Below are 21576 nucleotides of genomic sequence, written 5' to 3'. Positions count from 1 at the left end.
GCACTCGGGAGCGCCGCTCCGCCACACACCGACCCCATGGGAGCGGTCGCCCCGCTGCTGCGCGCCGCGCTGCTGTTGGCGCTGAGCCCGGCGCACGCGGCCGCCGCTCCGTGCGCCGCCATCTGCCCCGCGGGTGAGCGCCGGGCCGGGCCGCGCTGCGAGCCCCGGCGGCGCTTCTCTACAGCCTCCGTGTCTCTCCTGCAGGTACCTTCGTGGCCGGCGCGGGCTGCGGGCCGGGAGCGAACTGCCAGCAGTGCCCGTCCGACACCTTCTCCAGCGCGGTGGGAGCCAGCAGCTGCAAACTGTGCCGCAAGTGCGAAGGTATCGGGGGTTAAGAGCTGCCGTTCGGCTCGTTGTTACCGCTCGTGGGGCGCTGCTGGACGGCGGGTGGGCTCAGCCGGAGGTGCCGTGCATTGCACCCACGGCAACGCGGCCAGCAGCGCGGAGGAGGGATCCGCACCTCTGCTCTACGCTACGGAGCCCCGCCTGCAGCGCTGTGCCAGATGAGCGGCTCGCAGTACGGGGCGGACGCAGACCTGCAGGAGAGCATCCGCGGCGGGGCCAGAAAAGCTCCGAGGGATGGAGCAGCGCCTTGCGCGGACAGACTGAGAACTGGGCTGTGCAGCCAGAGAAGAGAAGGCTGCGGGGAGAGCTGAGAGCGGCCCATCTGCGTCTAAAGGGGCTGTAGGAAAGAAGGGGACAGTGCTTTTACCAGGGTCTGCTGTGACAGGATGAAGGGAACTAAAAGAGATTGGATGTAAAGAAGAAGTTTTTTAAAGTAAGGGTGGTGAAGCACAGGTTGGGCACAGGTGGTGATGCTCCATCCCTGGAAACAGCCAAGGCCAGGCTGGAGGAGCTCTCAGTCCCTGGTGGAGCTGTGGGTGTCTCTTGCATTGCAGTGTGTTGGACCAAGTGACCTTTAAGGGTCCCTTCTAATTCAAACTTCTTGGACCTCTCTCTGAGCTGGGCAGCTTAATTTCTGTAAGAGCAAACGACCTGGACCTTTGCTGCACCAGGTTGTGTGTGCTTGAGGCACGTGTAATATCATGCTCGTTTCCTCCTTCCAGGAAGATTCAAGTACTTAAAGGTGTGTTCACCAATAAGTGACGCTGAGTGCACGTGCAAGGAGGGATATCGCTGCAGTGACGATGGCTGCTCCCGCTGTGACAGAAGCTGTGGGCTGGGCAAGGAGAGAACTGGGAGCGGTACGATCTCCCTTCACCACCTCTTGTGTAGCGCAGAAAAAATTGCATGAAGGACCTCCTGAAACTGTGCCTCAATTGGTTCCCTTTGCATGACAGCTCTTTTATCAATACCGTGTAGGAAACTGTACCCAAGTATCGTGATGGTACAAAGCTCACATAGCTCACAGGGATGGGCACAGGGAAACGCATGCCTTGTACTCCAGTATTTGATGGAACTTAAGAGCAGGAGGGAGACCTACTTTTTGTGTGGTCCAATAACGAGAGGACTGGGGGGAACAATTCTAAACTAAAAGAGAGGAGATTTAGATTAGATATTAGGAGGAAATTCTGTACTCAGAGGTTGGTGAGACCCTGGCACTGCTACCCAGAGAAGTGTGGGTGCCCCATCCCTGGAGGTGCCCAGTGAGAGGTGGATGGGGCCCTGGGCAGCCTGAGCTGGTGAGGGGCAGCCAGCCTACAGCTGGGATGGAGGGGCTGTAAGGAACCTTTCAACTCAACCATACTGTGATTCCATGATTGTGTACTCACAGCAACTTATAACAATTCTATGAATGTAGATAACACCGTACAGTCATGAGTAACATTTCATGTGTTCTTTTAAATACTCACCTTGTACTAACATACCTCTCCTTGTCCGTTGCAGGTTGCCAGACTTGCCCCTATGGAACTTTTAATGATCAGCCTGATGGCTCCTGTAAAAACTGGACAATGTAAGCAACAAAACTAAATGCTTTAACTTGACTGGATTTTTTTCCATTGCTTTTCTTCTTCTTTCTTTAAATGTTTTTCAGATGTTCTGAAAACCAGGTTCTGCAGCCTGGAACTGCAACAAAAGATGTGGTTTGCAAACACAGTCCAGATAATCCCACTTTAGCCACCACTTTACCCACCACTTCTCCTGCAGTTCCATTTCCTATCGCTGTGCCAGGTGAGTCATTGTACAACGTTGCTTTTAGAGCTGAAGAATCAGGACTAACTGTGAAACGTGCTATTGCTCATTCACTTACCACTGGAAGTAGGATCTCTTTCTCATACCCATTTCCAGTACTGCAGACTAATCTAGAAGCAGACCTATTGAGATGGGGACAAGAAAGCTGGCTAATTTACATGCAGTAGAATTTTGTTCTGTTGTTTGCTTCTTCCTAGGGAGGGACCTCCAGATGGACTTTATCAGAATTTCTCTGGCTGTAGCAGGGCTGTTGTGCATAGCATTCCTCCTGCCTTTGTGTGTATGCCTCAGCGTCTGGCAGAAAAAGAAGCTACGCGCTGTCTTCAAGAAAAGTAAGTTAGATACACTCCGATTCCATTTTTGTTTTTCAATCTAGGCAGAAATCAGAAATTCATTTTTAAGTATCTTTTTAAAGCATGTTTAAAAAAACAGTTACAGATGATGATGTTTTTTTTTTTTTAATTTCCTCTGGAAGTCAGAAATAGTCATCTGGTTCAACCAACCCTGCTCACACAGGGGAACACCCAGAGCAAGCAGGGAGATTCTGCAACCTCTCTGGGCAACCTGTGGCAGTGCTCCATCATCCTCACAGTGAAGAAATACTTCCTGATGTACAGACAGAGCCTTCTGTATTCCAGTTAATGCTCATTGCCTCTTCTTCTGGCACTGGGCACCACTGAAAAGAACACGCCTCTGTCTTCTTTGCACCCAAAGCTAGAGTCATGACTGCACTGTAGCAACAATCAGGACTTGCTGCTGCAGAGTTGCAGAGCCAGCTTGAAACCAGTACTGCCCTCCCAGGAGACACAAAAATTCTGCACAAAGCTGTGGTGAATTGCATCTAACTTATTTTATCAGCTCTGGTATGGCTCTACCTGCAGATACTTTTGTGTTTACAGTGAACTGCAGTACCCACATTACCTAAATTTTCCTATTATTTGAAGAACACTAATCTGTATTACCCCGGACATTGACTGTAATCATAGGTTAAGCTACAAGAAGAAAACATACTGCGTTTCCTTAGTTCCAAAGTAAGACTTTCTTCTCAGTCCTTTGCAGCCAGTGTTGGTTGGTAAAGACAAAAGATTTAATAAACACATCTTAAATGAATAGAGGAAATTATAAAGGCGGCTCTGCTGCCTCCAGGAAATAGGACTCTGAAAGCTGCTGTTGAAGCTGACCACGTGTATAAATTTCTGACTGTTGTAATGTTACAGTTGAATGTTTTTTGTGTGCTCTGTATAGCTCCAATGTGTGAATGCTGAGCCTTCATTGCCTCCTCTCAGCTCACTCACAGTATTTCTGTCACCACTTCTGACAAGTAACACGATTTCTGTACTTGGCACTCAAACGTACTTGGGTGTAGGTTCCTTATAAAATCTCGATCAGATAAGTATGTTTTTCATCTTGAACTCAAAGAAACGCACCAGAAGTTTAGACATAATGTGCTTTGCTATCTAAGCCAAGGGTTTAAGTAAGTATTAATTGGCTCTGGGTAATTTTTCATTTACTTTTAATAAGTATTCCTCGTCTTGGATAATGTTTTAATACAAACACAGGATTCTAAAAGGACGTAAAGGAGCTCTAAAAGGTTGCAAGAGCTCCTTAGATCTTTTCCCAAAGGGAGAGCATACAATGCTCACAATTGCCAAAAGTCTACCTTTGAAGTTTGGCGCAGTTCAGTGCTTTTTAGCCTCATAAGACAACATTCTGTTTAGATGGCATTTAGACCTTCCCTGCAGACTAGAACTGAGCAATTAGAGCAATGAAAATATGAAAGCTCAGCAAACAGCACCTCTTCTCCATTTCACTGCTTCCTAGCTTTCTGCTGTATCCCTCGTTACATTGGTTGGAATATACTGTGGCAAACACAGCACTGCAGATTAGGGGAAACAAACTGTGAGAAATTTTCTCTTGGCAAACCACGATGCAGAGGAATAATTCCAAAGTAGATTATTGGATCAACTGGAAGATTTTTTCTTGCTCCCTTCCTCCAGTTGTGACTGAGGAAGGGTGAAACAGGGTGGCTGAATAAAAGCAATAGGAAGTGAACATCTGCTCTCTTTCTTCAGTGCAGACTACGCCTGAGCAGTCAGTCCAGGAAGAGACCTGCAGCTGCCGCTTCCCTGAGGAGGAACAAGGAGAAGATCAAGATTGTGGCAAATCCACAGAATTCAGAGACCTCTTGGAGAACTAAGAATTGGACTGTCCAGGTCACCCCTATTTGTTTCCTCTTAGAACACAACCTTTCAATTTGTGAATTTCAGAGTGCTAAGTAGTCCATTTAAGGAGAAAGCACATATTTTCTAGCTTGTTGATTGTTATCTGGGACTGGGAATCATATTTCTAAGCAGTAGTAGTACTGCTGTGCTTAAAATCAAGGCCAGTATGGCATTCTGGCTCCTCTTATAAATGCTGCCTGAGCCATAACTTACACGAAGCCTGAAAGCATTTATCCCTAAAATGGAGATCTGTAGCGTGTAGGAGAGCTGTGTGTGCCACTCATGGTCTCTGCATTACTGTTGCCAGCTCTCCTCCTGAGTCTGGAGCTGCAGCTCCTCTCAAAGCATAGCTCAAACCCAGCAGTGTTGGGTTTCTTCTGCAAACACAGATCTCATCTCAGACTTTCAGTTGCCAGCAGCCATGGAAACAGATCTGGCCTGACCACCACACAGCCTCTTATGTCAGAGACAGGAAAATGTAAAAAAAATAAATAAATCTAGAGCTGCAAAGTTTTTTTATAACAGCTTGTACCTGCTGTCGTAGTGCAGAGATTGCCTTAATAGAGGCAGTGGAAACACTGAGAAAAGCTGTGGTTGACTTGCTCTTAGGAAGGGATGTTTCTGCGCACTTAGACTGCAACACCTCAGTCCTACATCATTCAGCTTTCATCTTCTGGGTGATGTAAATGTGTTGCAGATGAGGTATATGTAGAACGTGATACATTTCTGGTACTATTTCTGTTCCTCTAAGGGTGGAAAGATTTTAACCTCAGACAGTATATCTGTCTTTCTGATCAAGTGCTGTTACTTTGGTCTAAAAGAGAAAAGAAAATGCTGGCAGTGACAGCATTTTTAACCTTTTTCAGAGCCAAATATTTTATTTCTTCAGTAAACGTTATTCAAAAATAGAATTTAAACCTATCAACGTGTAGGTAAAGGGTGATTTTCTTCTTTATGTAATTTCAGTTTTGAAAAAAAGAATACAGTTGTCTGAAGAATGACTGCTTATGTGTCTATTAGCACAAAATTAAGATTTTTTTACATAGTAATTTTAATAAACCTACTGCTTTGTAACTTTTTTGTAACTTCTTCTGTATATTAGACAGTAAGTACAGAAACCTGAATTCCAAAGTTAAGTATATGTAAATAAATAATTTGTTTCGAAGCCCTGGAGTCCAAGTCTCCTTTCCTTGAGTGTTTTTTTCTTATAAATAAAGTCAAATTCACAAACTGAAGGAGAGGGGAAGGAATAGGAAACCTCACCAATAGTTATAGACATCTTAGAATAGGATAAAATAGTTCTGCCCGTGATTAGTTTACAATTCACACATTAAGGATGAGAATTAATGTACACACGTTGTAACAAATCAACGTACCTTATGTTTCCTCCTAGGAAAGAAAGGCAGCAGTTAGACTTTCGTATTTTGCCACTGCATTTTGCACATCAATTTGGAAATTTCATTGCATCCTCTAAAAGCAGTTTTCTTCACTTAAAGGTCTCAGCAAAGATAATAATTTATTCAGCAATTAAGAATGACTAGTGTGAAGTGCCTTGGGCTGAACATGACAGTTGATTCTGATTAGAGCAGTCCACCTTTCTGGACCCTTCAGGTCCATATCTGAAGTAGTATCGCGAGACGTTTCTGCCTCTGGAACCATTGCAGGAATAAGTTCAAAAAACTCACATTTTCTTCTCCTATACAGAAGAATTCCAGAGCCAAACAGCAACATAAACAAGACAGTTATTGCTTACCCAACAGCCTTAATCTGAAACTTAATTCCCATTTAGTCACATCCTATAACTTATAAGTCTCCTGACTGGCAAAAACATTACCACTCAAAACTTGGCTCTTTAGAATCATCTCTGCAGTCACAGTACTTCTTACTGCTCTAAACAACTCCAGTTTGTTCCTCTCTTTTTGATGCTCACGTGCACCTTGGCTGCACATGTAGCTTTTTCTTCAAAATATCTGAATAAACTTATCAGCTGAAAGAAGTGCAGACAGTCCTAACACTGAGCTGTAACTCAGAGAGTTTCTGTTTCGTTGTCTGTGACTGTTTCTTTTCTCAAGTCTTTTTAATTTATTGTGTAGTGAACAAAAAGGAATTGGGAATTCCATGATGATTCTTGAGCAGCCCCATTTGGCTGAAAATGAGGTAAGGTGCCATGCCAGATGTAAGCATTTCACATTTCCATTTGTTTTTCTTGGAAGTCAGGAAGGGCTCTTCTAGCCAGACTGTGTGTGGAGGCCCTGGTGATGTCAGACCAGAAGTTTAAAGGCATGGAAAAAGGAGACAGGTGCTCTTGAAAGATAAGTTTAAGCAGGGAATCGTGCTGCTTTTTTATTGCTTGCAGAACCAGTACCATTTCCTGGCACAGTTCCTGGCATCACTACTGAACACTCTGGTTGTCAGATATCTTGACCTCATAGTCCCCTGCAAGAGTTGTGTGGCTAAGGGAAGCAAAAGGATTGCTGTCCCTCACGCCCTCCATTCCACAGACAGGTCAACAACACCAGGACACACCAGTGTGTTTCCATGCCTGAGACATCTGGGGAGAGACTCTGAATTGTAACAGGTGCTCTTAACCACACAAACATATATCACTTCAAAATGCATGTTATGAGTTCCTAATTTCAGCCCTTTATCAGGTCTTTTATGCCTCGCCCTAGCAACAGGCATCTCTTGCTCACCATAAGGACCACCTCCTTCCACTTCAATTTACCATCCTTCAATTGCACGTCTACTTCCAATGGGAAAAACAAGACCTACTGTTCAGTGAGTACAGACACTGTATAAAATCTCCCAGAAAATCCCTTCATGTCTGACATGGTGTCACGCTCAGGATTCCAAACGGAATCAATGCTATTTGAATCATACAAGACACAGGATGCTCTCCTGTATAGTGCATTCCCCAAATAAAGTTCTTCACTACTCTGCTAAAAATGAAGTCATCTTTGACTAATTGCATAGCATTCTCCATAAGAAATGATCCACTCTGAGATCTAACTCAGAGAAATTATTATTAAACAATTAACTTGTAGCCCACCCCTTGCAGTTAAAGCAAGTCACAAGAAGCGGAGATAATTTTCACTTCAATACACGAAGTCTTATTCTGTCAATAAGCATTACCTCCTATTTTCTCTCTCAGAAGCATCCCCGATACAGATGCCTTCTGCAGAACCTGTCACAGAAGCGCTCTGTCCCTCAGGATATTTGTGCAGATGCTTTTGTTTTGTTAGCTGTGTATCACAGACAGATGCTGAAGCATCCTTCTGCCCCTGGAACTGGCATGGACAAGGCTGCTGGATGCCCTCACTGTAAATAAGAGCTTCTAACAGTTGACAGATGAAATGGAAATTCCTTCTAACCTCAACGTGGCAAGAGTTAGTTATGATATCACCTACTATGTTTCCATTCACCTTCTATCTCCGGGATGCCTGCCAGTTAAAGCAACAGATCTACCTGCAATACTACAGAAAACCATTTTATTGTAGTGGAAAGGAAAACCGGCTCAAAATCCATTGAAACCAATGCAAGTATCTCCTGTTTGCATTAAGAAAATAAATCAGTTATTATTCGATGAACCAAGTGCAAAACCCCACACAAACACACCTACATCAATTTAAGGATTATTTAGTGTGACTTCAGCCTGTTAAAGCTTCTCTTGGTTTACATAATCTGAACTGAAACAATCCCTTTCAAAACTGTAACGAAATCTCAAGCCACCCATTTAAGTCAGTCTGAAACCAAACCTTAGGTTATGCTGCCAGCTCTGCTCCTGCACGCGCTTCAGCAGGCTTAGAACAAAGCTACTGCAGAAGGTGAACAGAGGTGAAAGAGACTGCATTTATCTACAGCATGTATCTTAAATTCCTTCTCATATTTACAACACCGAAGTTTTGGTTGATCTATTTAGAACTGTAAACCATTCAATCTGAAAGAGAATGCTACACTGGCCTGTAAACAGACAAAAGAAGCACTGCACTACTGTTACTCAGTATGGAGAATTTGTAGACATCTTAAAACAACTTTGAAAGAGTAGAACAGAATCCTATAAGGATTATACATCAGTGTCTAAACCAGAGCTTAATTAAACATCTGAAGTACAATATTTCTCCTCAAACTAGAATGGAAAATAGAGTGAAAAGGTACATGAAAGTAATGATGGGGAAAAACTATTTTACTCCAAAAGAGCTGCAGCATTGCAGTTCAGCACCACAGATGTCTCATCAAGCTGGAATTGCATCAGAAAGTCAAAGATTGATTTATTTATTATGATTCACACTGGTACTGTTATAGCCAGTCATAACAATGGATCTTTGCCACCATACACTTCAATAAATACATTACCTTGTACCAGCACAGGTGTAAGCGACCACAGAAAGTGCTTGAAGGTTCACTCAAAACACAGATTTCAGTTTTAGCAAGTAGAAAAGAAGCCAATCTCTTCCTCAGGCAGGGAATTTAAGGATTTAGAAATCCAAGCAGGCACTGCACCCAAGAAGCCCTCAGACACAGAAATAACCTCCTGTCATTACAGCTCAGGAACTTCCTGCACTCACCAGCAGCACAGCCTACGACCACTGCTCGTGTGGATGAGGCTGGAACATACAGCACATTAATTATGCCTCAGAATCCAGGGGCAGGTAAGGGATCGCTGTGCTGCGGCAGCACAAATCATACTACCCTACATCATTCCTGCTACAAGTGTTATCTGTTATTTGAAAAACTGGAATCCATCTCTCAGACAGCAAAGAGAAGCTCCTGCGTGGCTGACTGCCAAGGAATGGGCATTCATTTGCACAGTAACCTTGAAAGAACCGCTTTAAACCTCAAGTTGCTCGGTAAGACCTATGCCAACTTTCCCCTTGTTAAATACACACATTTGTCCTGAGATGTGAATCACTGAGTCTGCAAAGATTCCATTTAATTAACAAAAAAAAATTAAGGATTAAAGGGATTATGCAATTGGAAAGAAAACAACAACAAAAAAAAATGGTATGAGACATTCATTTACTGCCTACGCTAAGTAGGACAGAAAAATGCCAATAATTAGGAGACCTCCTTCATCAGTCAGTAGCTCTTGGCCAAGCACTGATCTGCTGCCTGAAATTTGTCCTCTAATCTCAGTTGCAGGAGAAATAAAAGCTATAGTATTCTGCAAAAAAAGTTTGACCAGAGAGTTTGATTCTGCGCCTCTAAAAACAACATTGCTGTGTACAGCAAATAACCTGAAAAGAAAAATAAAGCAGGACGGCTCTGATGGAATTGCTGTTGCTCTGTCCCCTCAGGAGGTTCCAGCCCCCACCTGCCTGCTGCTTAGATAACGGATCAACGCCATCTCCAAAGACTCCCAAACGTTAGTTCCACACCCCGCTGCTGTCCGACAGACTCAACCTCGGGGGCTCCACGCCTCTTCAGAAGGTTTCTCAGCGCCATCTCCTGGGGCAGCAATTTCATTATCACTGCTTTTTTATCCAGTAAGGGACAAAGCCCAAAGTTTATTTAGCTCAGTTTAGAAAACCAAACAGATGAATGTGCTCGCCTATCCCAGTTCAGTCCCAACAGTTCTCTCCCCTCTCAGTTCTCACACCAGGAAATTACTGGTGCACTGTTTCTAGGATCAGAACCAACCCGAATTGCACTGCGATACTGGAAAGACTCCAAAAAGTCAGTTATTACAACACGTCCCAGAACACTTCAAGGAAGCCCAACCTGGACACACTAATGGGTTGCAGCAACACTGCAGAAGTAAACACACATCTCAAAAGAGCACAAGCCCAAAGCCCAGCCCTCCACCTGGTCTGAAAAAGGAGGACAGTTGCAGGCAGTCATTGACTTGCAGCCTTTCAGTAGACTGCCTTGTCCTACATTCTGTGCAGTGCTGACCAGGTAGGGGGAAAGGCTGGGAGAGTTCCATTGTGCAGAAAGGTTCCTTACAGCGCCTGTTCTCATCGCTTCAGGTTTAAAAATGATCTGTAATTGCATCGTCAGTTCCATTACATCTTTTGTGGAACAAACCCTATTTCAGGCTCTGGTCACTGTTCCTCTGTTTGGGACTGCGTTATCCAGAGTTCAATTCCCACGAGATACTGATGTGCTGCATTTCCAAGCCCCGGTCACGCCAGACTTATTTTCCTTCATGCCAAACTTTAGTGTGCTAATTCTGCAGTACTGAGAGGATAAGGGAGTTAAGGACCAGTTTGTCAAGCCTGACTTGGAGAATATACCCAGACTACAGTGTGCCAGCCCAGCAGGGGAGGAAAAAAAAAAAAAAAAAGAAAAAAGTTTTTTTTCTTCCCAAAGTGGTGGAAACTATACTAACCAAGAAGCGATGTTTTAGCAGCTGTGATCTTGTAGCAGACTCAGTTTCTGGACCACTTGCCAATTCCACAGAGAAACAGACTATCTTCAGAAAGGCCTGCAGGCCTCCCACCTTCATTTACCGCAAAGGCACACAGTTACGCACACATACTCACTTCTGCAAACACTTTGGCCCATCACAGAACAAGAAAACACCCAGGTCAGAAACTCTGAGATCTTAAGAAACAAACAAACAAAAAACTTGGAGGGAATTTCAGAAGATAGAAGCACTGCTGTGCACACCAAGCACTCCACGTTGCAGTTCCTACTGCATGTGCCACATCACAGTTTGCACAGTGGGCAAAAGGAGCATCTTCAAAAAAGGATGCTGGCCACATATGGCTAAGGTACGGTTATTTTGTTGCCATGCAATAATCACGTAACAAAGCTGAGTAATAACCACAACAGGAAATATGAATTTTAAGTGGTTATGAGGACAAAAATTCACTAAAACCCTGGTCAGGCTGATCTGATGGGGGACAACCAGCCCACGGCAGTGTTTGGAACCAGCTGTGCTTTAAGATCCCTTCCAACTCAACCATTCTATGATTTTATGATAAGCTCATCTGCTATTACAATTCCAATATAAAAATGTTGTACTGCACGCCTATCTTCCTACACACTAAATGCAAGCCAGAAAAATCACAGAGTTCCACATCCCAGCAGCAGCTCCTCACACAAGCACTGCAGCTCAGTCACAAGTTGCCTCATCTGAAGTTCCTCCTCTCACCACCTGCCACACTACTTGACATATCTTGTGCTGACTTAGCACAAAGCAGCTTAAAACAGGTGAAAGATCTTTTGCATTACTGATCAGATTTCAATCTCAGTGCTTAACTCAGAAGGTGGACAGCTGGCAGTTTTTCCCATTTTCTCCTCCCTTGACTGGCAGTTTATTTTTCATGAGTCATCACTTTAAATCAAGAATAGTTGTTTCTTCTGATAATTCAGGACAACTTGTTTAATGCTAGGTTAATCTGCATTTACTATTCTTTGTTTGTTCAGTAATGTATTCCCATTCCTGCTGCTCCGTTACATTAAACCAAAGCAAGTGAAAGTCAATTAACAGAAACAAGAACTAACAAAAAGGTTGTTTTGTTGTGTTTTGTTTTGTTGTTTTTTTTTTTAAAAAAAAAAAAATGGCACCTTTGATAAAATTTAAAAAAGTTCTCTACAGATCAGTCCTTAATTTTTTTTTTTTATTAAATACAATTCCCGTTTCCTTCCTTCACCCATGGATTCAGGGTTTTGTACCTTTATTTGGGATGAGCTGTTTCTTCACTTTGCATCATGACGTGTGCTCCGTCCCCTCAGGAAAATGCCTTTGACATTTTGGTAGGGGAAAGAATGTTTAAGTGACAGCTTCAAAGCTGAGTAAAGGCAATAAGCCGTGGGCAAGCTGCCCAACTTCTACATGACGCACTTCATGATCGCCCTAAGAGGCTGAGTCTTCCTTGTGAGAAGACAAAGGACAGAAGCTGCTTGTGAAGAATGCTTCATTAGCTTTCCTTGGAGGATGCTCAGAGTGAATATTGATAATGCCATTGTCATTGATAGTTCACTGAAGGAGAAGCATTTGTACAGAGCATCCAGCACCAACTGTGAGATCACGCATCAGATCAAACCTAATTACTGTCTGCAGTTTTGGAACAAAGAGTTACATGACTCAGATGAGGAGAGAGAATTCCTCTCTACTTCTCTCGTAGGAGAGCAAAGGGAGAGAAGCACATAAAACACATTAGGATAATTCTGTAGGGGAATTCTTTTGCCACATTCACTGACTTCAGCAAAGTCCACCACAGCAGGTTTTATAGCTACAGAACGCACGCTACAGGTGTGCGAAGTCAACATCGAACCTGTCTACACAAAGGACAGTAGTGAAGTTTAACGAGAAAGGACCACTGAAGTCCTCCTCCACCCCACTGCCTTTGTACTCAAAGCATTGGAACTTATGGGGTGACGCTGATTTTAAAAGTTATGTGGCTCCTAGAATTTACAATAAAAAAATGAATCTTCCAAAGGAAATGTTAAGAAAAAAGGAAGTAGATAAATTCATTTCTTGTGTAACTTAGAAAGAACAACAGTAGCAGTAGTTAGATTTCACAGTATTTGGAAGAGTATTTGAAAGCACAAGTGCTTTATATGAAAGGCAAGGAGGGAAATTAATGAACTGCTATTATAAGTCTGAACAGATTTTTTTTTCCCCCCATTTTAGGAAAATCATCATAAAGTTCCTTTTTAGTTTGAAGTTTCTAGACAGATAGGATGCTTCATGAGGAATAAGGATGAGGGACCAGTCCAGTGAGTTCTTCCTCTGATATTAAAAAAAAAAGAAATTCTAAGTAGAGAAGGCAGAATATGCTAGATGGAAGGAAAGAGACTAGCCTTATGAGGTTATGTATTACATGTGGCAGCTACTGCATTTACTTTACAGGCAAAATGCAAACTGGAAAAGCAGCTATCTGGTATGCACAGAATAAATAAGTTACTTCCAAGTGAAGGAAGCAGAAGATGAAGCAGAATGGAGAAAGGACTCCCAGTCTAGGGAGGGACCCGAGTTTAATATCAACCAAGGTAGTTTATACATATCAAGTAAGTTTCCACATAGAAGCTCTACTTTCTCTGCCAAGACGATTCTCCAGGGCTACACTGGATAAAGTCATCTCAAACAAAACGAAAAGCTACAAGAAAGAAACCAGCCCCTTCCACTTTCATTCTCTTTGTGAATGAACTAGATGCTTTAACTCCGCTTCTTTCGCATCATCTGGCGCAAGAACCCCAAAAACGATACATCCATCTATTTCACAAGAGAGGAAAAAAAAGAGTATTTCATATCAGATGCTTTGCGTCAAGCCTGCTATGGCTCATAAATCTTACTGCCCTGGTCATTTCAGCCAACGTCTGACCCTTTTGTTAACTCATGATTTATAACTGGAAGTTATTTTCTTTATGCCAGATTTATAAACTTTACTGTGCTTGGTTTGATATAATATCCATTTCGTACATCAAGCTATAAGACAGTAAATTTATTGTCCATGAGGTGTTACCTTGAAAAATTACATCAATGCAAAGTGGTTTCCATTTACAATCAATAGACAATAAATTCATTGGATTTCTTTTTTGGGGGGGAGGGAGAGAAGGGGTATGACCATATTTATGAGGTCATGAGTGGCTATATAATGAGTGAAACAGGGAGCAGAGGCAGCAGTCTGGAGCTCCGAATTACAGGCGTTGACAAGACGAAATATATTCAACGGAGCAACAATGCATAAGCTGGTATTCTGCTGTCTCATTATCATCAGCTTCTCCTGTCCTCTCTTCTCTCTCCCTGTCATCAACGCCAGCGAGATGTCTTATCAACTCCCAGGTAAGCCCTTCGGATTTAGCGCTCATAAGAGAGCAAACGGAACACGAGAACCAGAGCAGCAGCAGGTATGCTTTCAGAGGGGGTCTTTATCTGTGCCGGTCAGCTGGATAAAAAGCAGGAATGACTTCAGAACACTGGCCACAAGTAATATCACTGGAGGGCAGCAGTTCTGTAAAACGGGCATTTTGTTGGGTGCTTTTACATATTTCTTCCTGCTGCTTTTAAATCTAAGGGGCAATATAATTAAGACTTGCAGTGAATGAGCGTGAGCTGGCAGATGCTGCATCTCTGAAGCAACATTAGTAGACATTAGGTAATTTACAGAAACTTGGCTGAATGGCACTTGCTGCACTTTAAAGTGAACTATGCTTAACTGAAGTTGCATTTTTAAGGGGGTAAACCCACTACAAGGATTAATGCATTCCTACTCACATCAAGTGCAGGCAAACCTGACTTAAAGTACAAACACAGCACTGTATTGAGCATGATTTTGTACTAAGCATCATGCCTTCTGCCTGCACTAATGCAGACTCCACTCCACGCTGTGAAAGAATAAATCTTTGCTTGAAAAAGCTGTTCTCAAAGTTTGAAGTCATACTGTAAGCCAGAGTAAGATGTATCATTAAGCCGCATGCAGTGCCTACAGGGTTATCCTTATCAGACCTGACCTGTGCTGGACGCATTGCTGAAATGAGCTCTGAAAGAACAGGCAGTTCTAAAACGGAACTCTTTCACAAGGCTAGATACAAAAAGGCTCCTGTAATATAATGGCTCTGCAGGTGAAAGGTGCAGGTGTTGTTGGTTTATAGGTATCCATCCATCACCCCTAGTTTGCTGTGTATAATTTGGACTCACTAAGCCAGCATCTTCTCAAACATTCCACAAAATAATTTGCCATTTACCAGCAGCCATGACTTAGTATGGACAGCATCTATCTTATCATAAAATGAACCAGCTAACTAACCATTTATTTTCAAACAAATGTGCTGGATATACCCGTTAGGCTAATTAAATCTTCCTTGTAAATACAAGGAGTAATACAAGAGGGTAAGATAGGAGTGGAGGTCTCTAAAGACTGTTTGTTTTGTTTGTTTTAAATCTCAAAGCAACACCACCTGTTGACACTGTTCTGAATTGAAAAACAGTATGGGGATATGCATACAAACTTCTCTCTGCACGGAAAAGGGAACTTACATTATTCAGTCAGTCCTACACTGCAACCCCCACCATGCTCTGTAAGTGCCCTGACCAACTAAGCCTGCACATCAAAGGTTTGCAAATATCTTCATAACAGACCAACATTGAAATGTTGGGGAATTATTTGCAGTGTTTTTTCTTGTATATAGATCACACAAAGGAGCTACAGTTTCAAATCTGCACAGGTAAAAGCAACAGAATAATCCAGAAATGCAACTAAAAAAACAACACAATTAAGAGTTTTGCAATAGCTCTCTCTCAGCATCCATTATTTTGAATAGCTGCTGTTAATTAGCAGAGAAGTTTACTGTTAACTGAAGTGTAGAATCATTAAGGGCTCCTGTTTGCAACCTACCTTGGGGTAACAGGTTAGTTTACAGAACTACAAATTCTCTATTCACATCCAAACAATTCCATCAGGTATCACCAACCCTACTTTCAGAAAGAGTAATATCAGTACTGGTACACACTTTGACTGAGAGACAAGAGAAACAAACCAGGAAGTACACCTGCCAAAATCTCCTTTAAGATTCCCAACATTTATTCCTGTCCTTTTCCCCATTTTATTGCACTTAAAAGGTGGCAAATAGAGTAAGTTAATAAGCCTCCAACAGTAAAATTAGTCTTCAGTCACAGAAATGCTTCAGTGGAGGAACTCATTTGTAAAGGAATTCAGATATAAACCAACAACAAAAAAAAAAAAAAAAAAAAAACAAAAACCCACACAAATCTAGCTACTCCCTCTAACATCCATTAAATGACGATGGGTGATTTATGATTTTAAGATCCTTTTCAATAGATGGAGCTAACTTACCTGCTTGGAAATCATCTGAAACGGAATGAAACTGGAATTAAAGGTATAAGGCCTCCATCAAACAACCACCTCCCATCTTCCTCTTGCAGATGATGAAGATTCGAGGCTAAATTTGGAGCAGCTGGGCAGCTCAGAAAGTACCTCCCTGCCTCAGTTTCTGCAGGAGCTCTTGGGCACACTGGTTGAAGACAATAAGGCAGGTGAGGCTTTGCCAAAGCACCTTGCATCAGAGTGCCAACAGTTTACACATCCACCAGTCACAGCAGACACACGTAGGTCCACTATTTATAAACAACAAAACATTTTGCCTCCTCTCTCCCAGGTCTTACCTCCAGCAGCTACAATCCAAGGAAAGATATCAAAGAGGTAAGTAAATAACCGTTTGCTAAATTAAGACCTCATGTTTTAAACTACGTGGGCTTGTTACAAAGACACTGCTTAAGATCCACAGATTTAACACAGTAGGCTAACATGTGCCACGATATTCTTGAAGCTGGAATCACTGGGCAGTTAGGCTTGCAGGGGAAAAAGAGAACAATAAAAACAAATTTAGGAAAAAAAAAAATAATCTGAGCATTTCATGCAAATAAATCCAGTGTGTCTCCCCCAGTAAATCAACTTTGTAAATAAAGGTCAGTACCCAACTTCAGCAGGCCTGCCCTGCACGTCAACCAGCATAAGCCATGCATCCTTTTCCCCCCCAATGCAGCACAAGCCATGCAATATTATCAGAGCTGCTATCAGCCAGTAGGTAAATTGAGAACATTCTTTCTGCTTGACTGAAGATGTAGACTGTTTTAAGTACATCATCTAAACCTGAGGGGTAGTGAAGAGTATGCTTTCTCAATGGGAACATTAAGCAGCCACCAGTAACCTGTCTGTCTCTGTTTGACTTCAGACTTTCTATGGAAATCACCCACGAATTGCTCTGCTGGGCCGCTTGCTGATGAAGGACAGGAAGCAGTACAAGAAACGTGGCAACCTTTCTGAATGCTTCTGGAAATACTGTGTGTAAACAGAACAAACCTCCCCTGACTTCAGCTGCGTAATTTATATATATGTCTAAAACCATGTACATAAACTTGCTTGATTTGAAATCAGAAGGAAGAAATTTGAAGATAGCTCCTAACTTCAGACACTACTTGGAAATTAATAAATGGTTGATGTTTTGCAAATATTCTGTGAGCAGAGTAATATTTTCTTAGAGTTCAGCACAACAGGATGAAAGTAACAGTACAAAATGAAGGGTATGTAACATGATGAGAACTCAGGCAGAAGCATGATTCTCATGGGGTCCCATGAAACATCCCTTTTTTTTTTTTTTTTTTCCTCAAAAGCGGCCTTAACTGCGTGTAAGAGGAGCTTCTCCTTCATTATTTGATCCCTTGATGCAATTGGAAGTGCTGGGAAGGGCGGGCTCTGATAATGCTAGTGAAGGACGGCAGCACAGGTGGTGCCCAGTCCCCTCCTGTCATTCCTGAGGCACCCTTACAAAATAAGCACATGTCAGGATTAAGCGTCTATTCCTACAGCCTCTGGAAATATCACTCACAAATACAGTTTGACCAAGTCTGTTTCTCTGCAGCGCCTTGACCAGCCCCAGATGCTTAAGACAACAGAATTGCCAGTGCATAACAAAAGCTTTGCTAATTGTAGCTGAAAATGATCAAATACAGCAGAATGTAAACAGTAATGCTGTCAATGACAGGACTTTGAACTCAGTGCAAACTGTCAGTGGAGAATGAGAATGAGATGACTTGACAGCAGAATTCCAATACCCAAAGATAGTGAAGAAAAACTACTGAAAAGCTTAAACAAGCCCATTACAGACGTTCATAGAGAATGATAAACTAGGTCTCTTCTGATCAGAGTGGTGGGCACGAAAAGGGCACCCCAGGGTAGGTGCCACAGCACCAAGACTCCTGGATTCAAGAAGCATTACGGACAGTGCTCTCAGACACAGGGTATGAGTTCCGAGTGGCCCTGCGAGGAGCCAGAGGTTGTATCTGATCCCCGAGGGTCCCTTCCAACACGAGACATTCTAAGATTCCTTTGTTTCCTGAGCCCTAGCACACTTTATCTCAGTCCCAGGTACACCCTGATAGTGTCTGCAATGAATAAAGCTAGAGACTCAAGAACTGTCTCTAGGCAATATCAGTCTTCATGATACACACCAATAGTTTGAGCTGCAAAGTCCTACTTCGTTCACTTTGTACTTCGCATAAACCTCACACTAATCAAGGTTCAGAAAGCTTGAATTAAACTTTGCCTAAGATACATATAACTGAGATCAATGTAGCACATACCTCATAAATCTCCACCTGTTCTGCCTAAACAAGGCCTACAGGCTCGATATAACTCGTTCACAACAGATAAGTCATAAGATAGATGAAGCCAGCTGTAACAAAGAAAAATGTCCTCACGAATGCAGAGTAGCTGGATGCACTGCATAGTACATAGGTACATCAAGCCTTCTGAACATTTGTCTTCCTCTTACACAGTGCAGCAAGTCAGTGTCTGACTGGAAATTACTCCTTCCCTGCCACCTCATCAGTCAATAAAAACCTGTAGGAAAAGGCTTCAAATTTATCTAAATGAATAACTATTGAAGATTTATCTCAGAGGCAGGAAAAGGTGTCCAGCTTATGAAGACTTGAAGAAAAACAACTGTTAAAGCCTCTTCCAAAATGGCAAACAAACTAAATAAAATAATGAAGTGAAAAAACAAGCACTGCAAGTTATCTCTAGTGTCTGAGACCAGGGAGCCTGCCCAGCTCTTAACAGAGAAGCAGCAAACTCAGCTTCTCCCCAGTGCTGCTGTAACTACAGCTCTCGACAGCTTCCACCTCAGGCTTTCCTCCCTACAGGAGTGCAGGAAGAGCACTCAAACCAAACTGATCGCTTTTGATCAGCAAATTGTTTCTCTGCAATTAAGAGCTTTCTTGCTCGAGGAGACACATCTGTGATAACCCACGAATTGCTTCTGTTTTCTCTACAACACAATTTTTAGCATGGTGAGGCTCAAGTGCTCTCACAGTGTTTATTTACTCTTCTCTAACAAAATCAGGGAGAGACAGAAGCTTTCAACTGTGCACACCAAAGCTGAGCACTTCATACATCCAGCAATAATCCTTCACATTCAGTGTTTGTGCCGTTCTATATTGGACACATACAGAAACAAAACAGCATATCCTGGAAAACACCACAAAAAGTACAACAAAAAACCAACAGCATAAATAGCAATGGGGATCATTTTCACTGCACCTACAAAATACTGAATGTTCCAGAAATTACCCAATAACAAAAGCAAACACGCTTCAAAAAGTTATTGGATGTTTTTTTGTTTTGTTTATAAAAACAGATGTCCTTCCAGGTTGTACAGTGAAAAATCACAACTGCAAATTAAACCACAGCTGAATAATACTTCAGTGAAATATTCTTATCGACTAATGCAAGTATTCATTCAATTGTGATTTAAAATTGATTCAGCTAGAGGATAAACTCACCAACACATTCATCACATGCTGCAAAAAGCACTGGGGTCCCCCTTCTGTTCATACCAATGCCATGACACATCTGCACAGCAATTAGCTTATTTTAAACATAAAACTAATTTTGAACAGGAAAAAAGCAGCCTGCTTAATCCAAACTGCTGAAACCCCCACAGGGGGCAGAACTGTGACATTGCTGTACTTGAGTTTATCCCCTTTGGTGACTGAAAACTAGAACTTTGAGAAGCTTTAAACTGTCTCTAGTATTTTAACTGTATCAGCCAAAACAAAGTCACACAAAACAGCGCACATCTGGCTGCAGTATTTACTCCCTCGCTCTTCCAGATCACAACTGTGTTTCACTGTGACTACTTCAGCAGGCTACGAAGAGTAAAAAACTGACATCAGCTGAAGTAAAAACCATCAGTTCCTAAAAGCTTACAGAAACAAGGTCCTTCCCAAGAGGCCTGATAAGGCATTTTGTTGCTAGATGTTGCTGTTTTAATGGGGTAAAGAACAGCTTGGAAAACTGTTTTTTTTGCCTTAAATTCAGTTTTGCAGATAAGACTGTGTTCCTGAGCAAACAATTCAGTGTCATTATCACACAAGGCACCCATTCACCACTTGGTTTCTCTTAAAGAATCTTGCACCTAAGCTTGAGCCAGGATTATGTGCTTCGTATTTAAACTCCAAGGCTCGTGCTCCTGCACTGCACGTGATGACAGTGGGCTACAGTGGTCACACCACTGTAAAAACTGTCCATGATTTCAGCTTCTATATGGATCTACTGAGCACAGGTTCGTGCAATAGTCAGCACAGGGAGGGTTAACATTCTCCAAGAAGAAACACTATAATAACAGTTTGTGTGTCCAGGTGAGAATCTTGACCATTTACAGCAAAGACAGCACTGGACAGAGTGAACCACGATCCCTGACCACACTCCTGGGTTTGTATGAAGTGGGGCTGTGCACCTGTGCACGTCCTTCGTGCCTCTGCCTCTCTTCATACAAGAGGGATAAGGACACATCCCCAGACCTATGAATTAAAGGGATTATTCAAGTTATTAGGACTAAGTTATCATTATCCAAGTCTTGTTCTTTCATAAAACAGATGTCTTAGCATTATAACTAATCTCACTTTTCTTCTGGCTTACACATTTAAACTCTCCTGAAGGACATAAATGGCCTTATTTGGAATATTCATTTCACTGTGTGAAACAGATTATTTCACTAAGCCTCAAACCATATTAAAGCAGTGAATTTAAGTACAGCTAACCAGAACTGATTCAATTAAGTTAATAAGTTAGTTAAGAACTTTCCCTGCTAGGGAAATAACCCATACAAAAAGCATCTTACTACAGGTTTTAGAGCACATGTTTCAGGCAGTGAGGTTATAAAACCCACATTCCATGTTTGGAAAGTGCTGAAAGTAAAAATATGGGTAAGGTACCACACTCACTATGCAAGTTGGGGACTTTCCTACAAGTGTATAACTTTCTATATGTGAGCATCTATTAAGGATTCTTATTTTAAAAAGCATTTAAACTTCAAGCACATGAGATACTGAGAATGCATGAATCTTTGCTGATTTACAACAGTTAAGAAAGAAAAGCTCAAGATGAAAACCAAAGAAGTGCAGCTTAAGAATAAAGAGAAAGCAGTATATATAAACAAAATGAGCAGAAATACTGTAAAAAACAACACTGCCCAAGTCGAAATAGTCTTGAACACTTAAAATACAATAAAAATAACACTCCATGAAATAAGCTTCAGTGACAAAGATTTCCACTGAACTGATTAGAAAAATAGGAAAAGCCTACAGATAAATTTAAATTTCTTCCACTTATCTGAAGTCAAAGTATTATTTAACTTACTCAACAAGTAGCTCATTAGTAAATAAAACTGAAAACCTTTCATGTAACAGATGAGTTACATCACACAAAAAGCTGAAAAACAACATTCAAAA

At 42.0% G+C, this 21576-nt stretch overlaps 2 protein-coding genes across 2 annotated transcripts; both read left to right on the top strand.

The window, feature by feature from the left end:
* Positions 1 to 36: 36 nt before the first annotated feature.
* TNFRSF9 (TNF receptor superfamily member 9) lies at positions 37 to 4351 on the top strand (the record flags this gene model as incomplete). The annotated part of the gene is made up of 7 exons (XM_079545619.1): positions 37 to 133; positions 205 to 321; positions 1068 to 1205; positions 1849 to 1915; positions 1997 to 2133; positions 2352 to 2486; positions 4227 to 4351. 7 exons carry the CDS (start codon positions 37 to 39, stop codon positions 4349 to 4351), a joined length of 816 nt encoding a protein of 271 aa, XP_079401745.1.
* A 9655-nt stretch (positions 4352 to 14006) lies between these two features.
* On the top strand, positions 14007 to 17135 carry UTS2 (urotensin 2; the record flags this gene model as incomplete). Its single annotated transcript, XM_079545475.1, has 4 exons — positions 14007 to 14109; positions 16210 to 16320; positions 16443 to 16486; positions 17019 to 17135. The coding sequence occupies 4 exons, from the start codon at positions 14007 to 14009 to the stop codon at positions 17133 to 17135; spliced, it is 375 nt and encodes a 124-aa protein (XP_079401601.1).
* Between the last annotated feature and the right edge of the window lie 4441 nt (positions 17136 to 21576).

This window comes from Tetrao urogallus (assembly GCF_951394365.1).
Source record: "Tetrao urogallus genome assembly, chromosome: 21".
Taxonomy (NCBI): domain Eukaryota; kingdom Metazoa; phylum Chordata; class Aves; order Galliformes; family Phasianidae; genus Tetrao; species Tetrao urogallus.
This window is presented reverse-complemented; position numbering and strand designations above follow the sequence as displayed.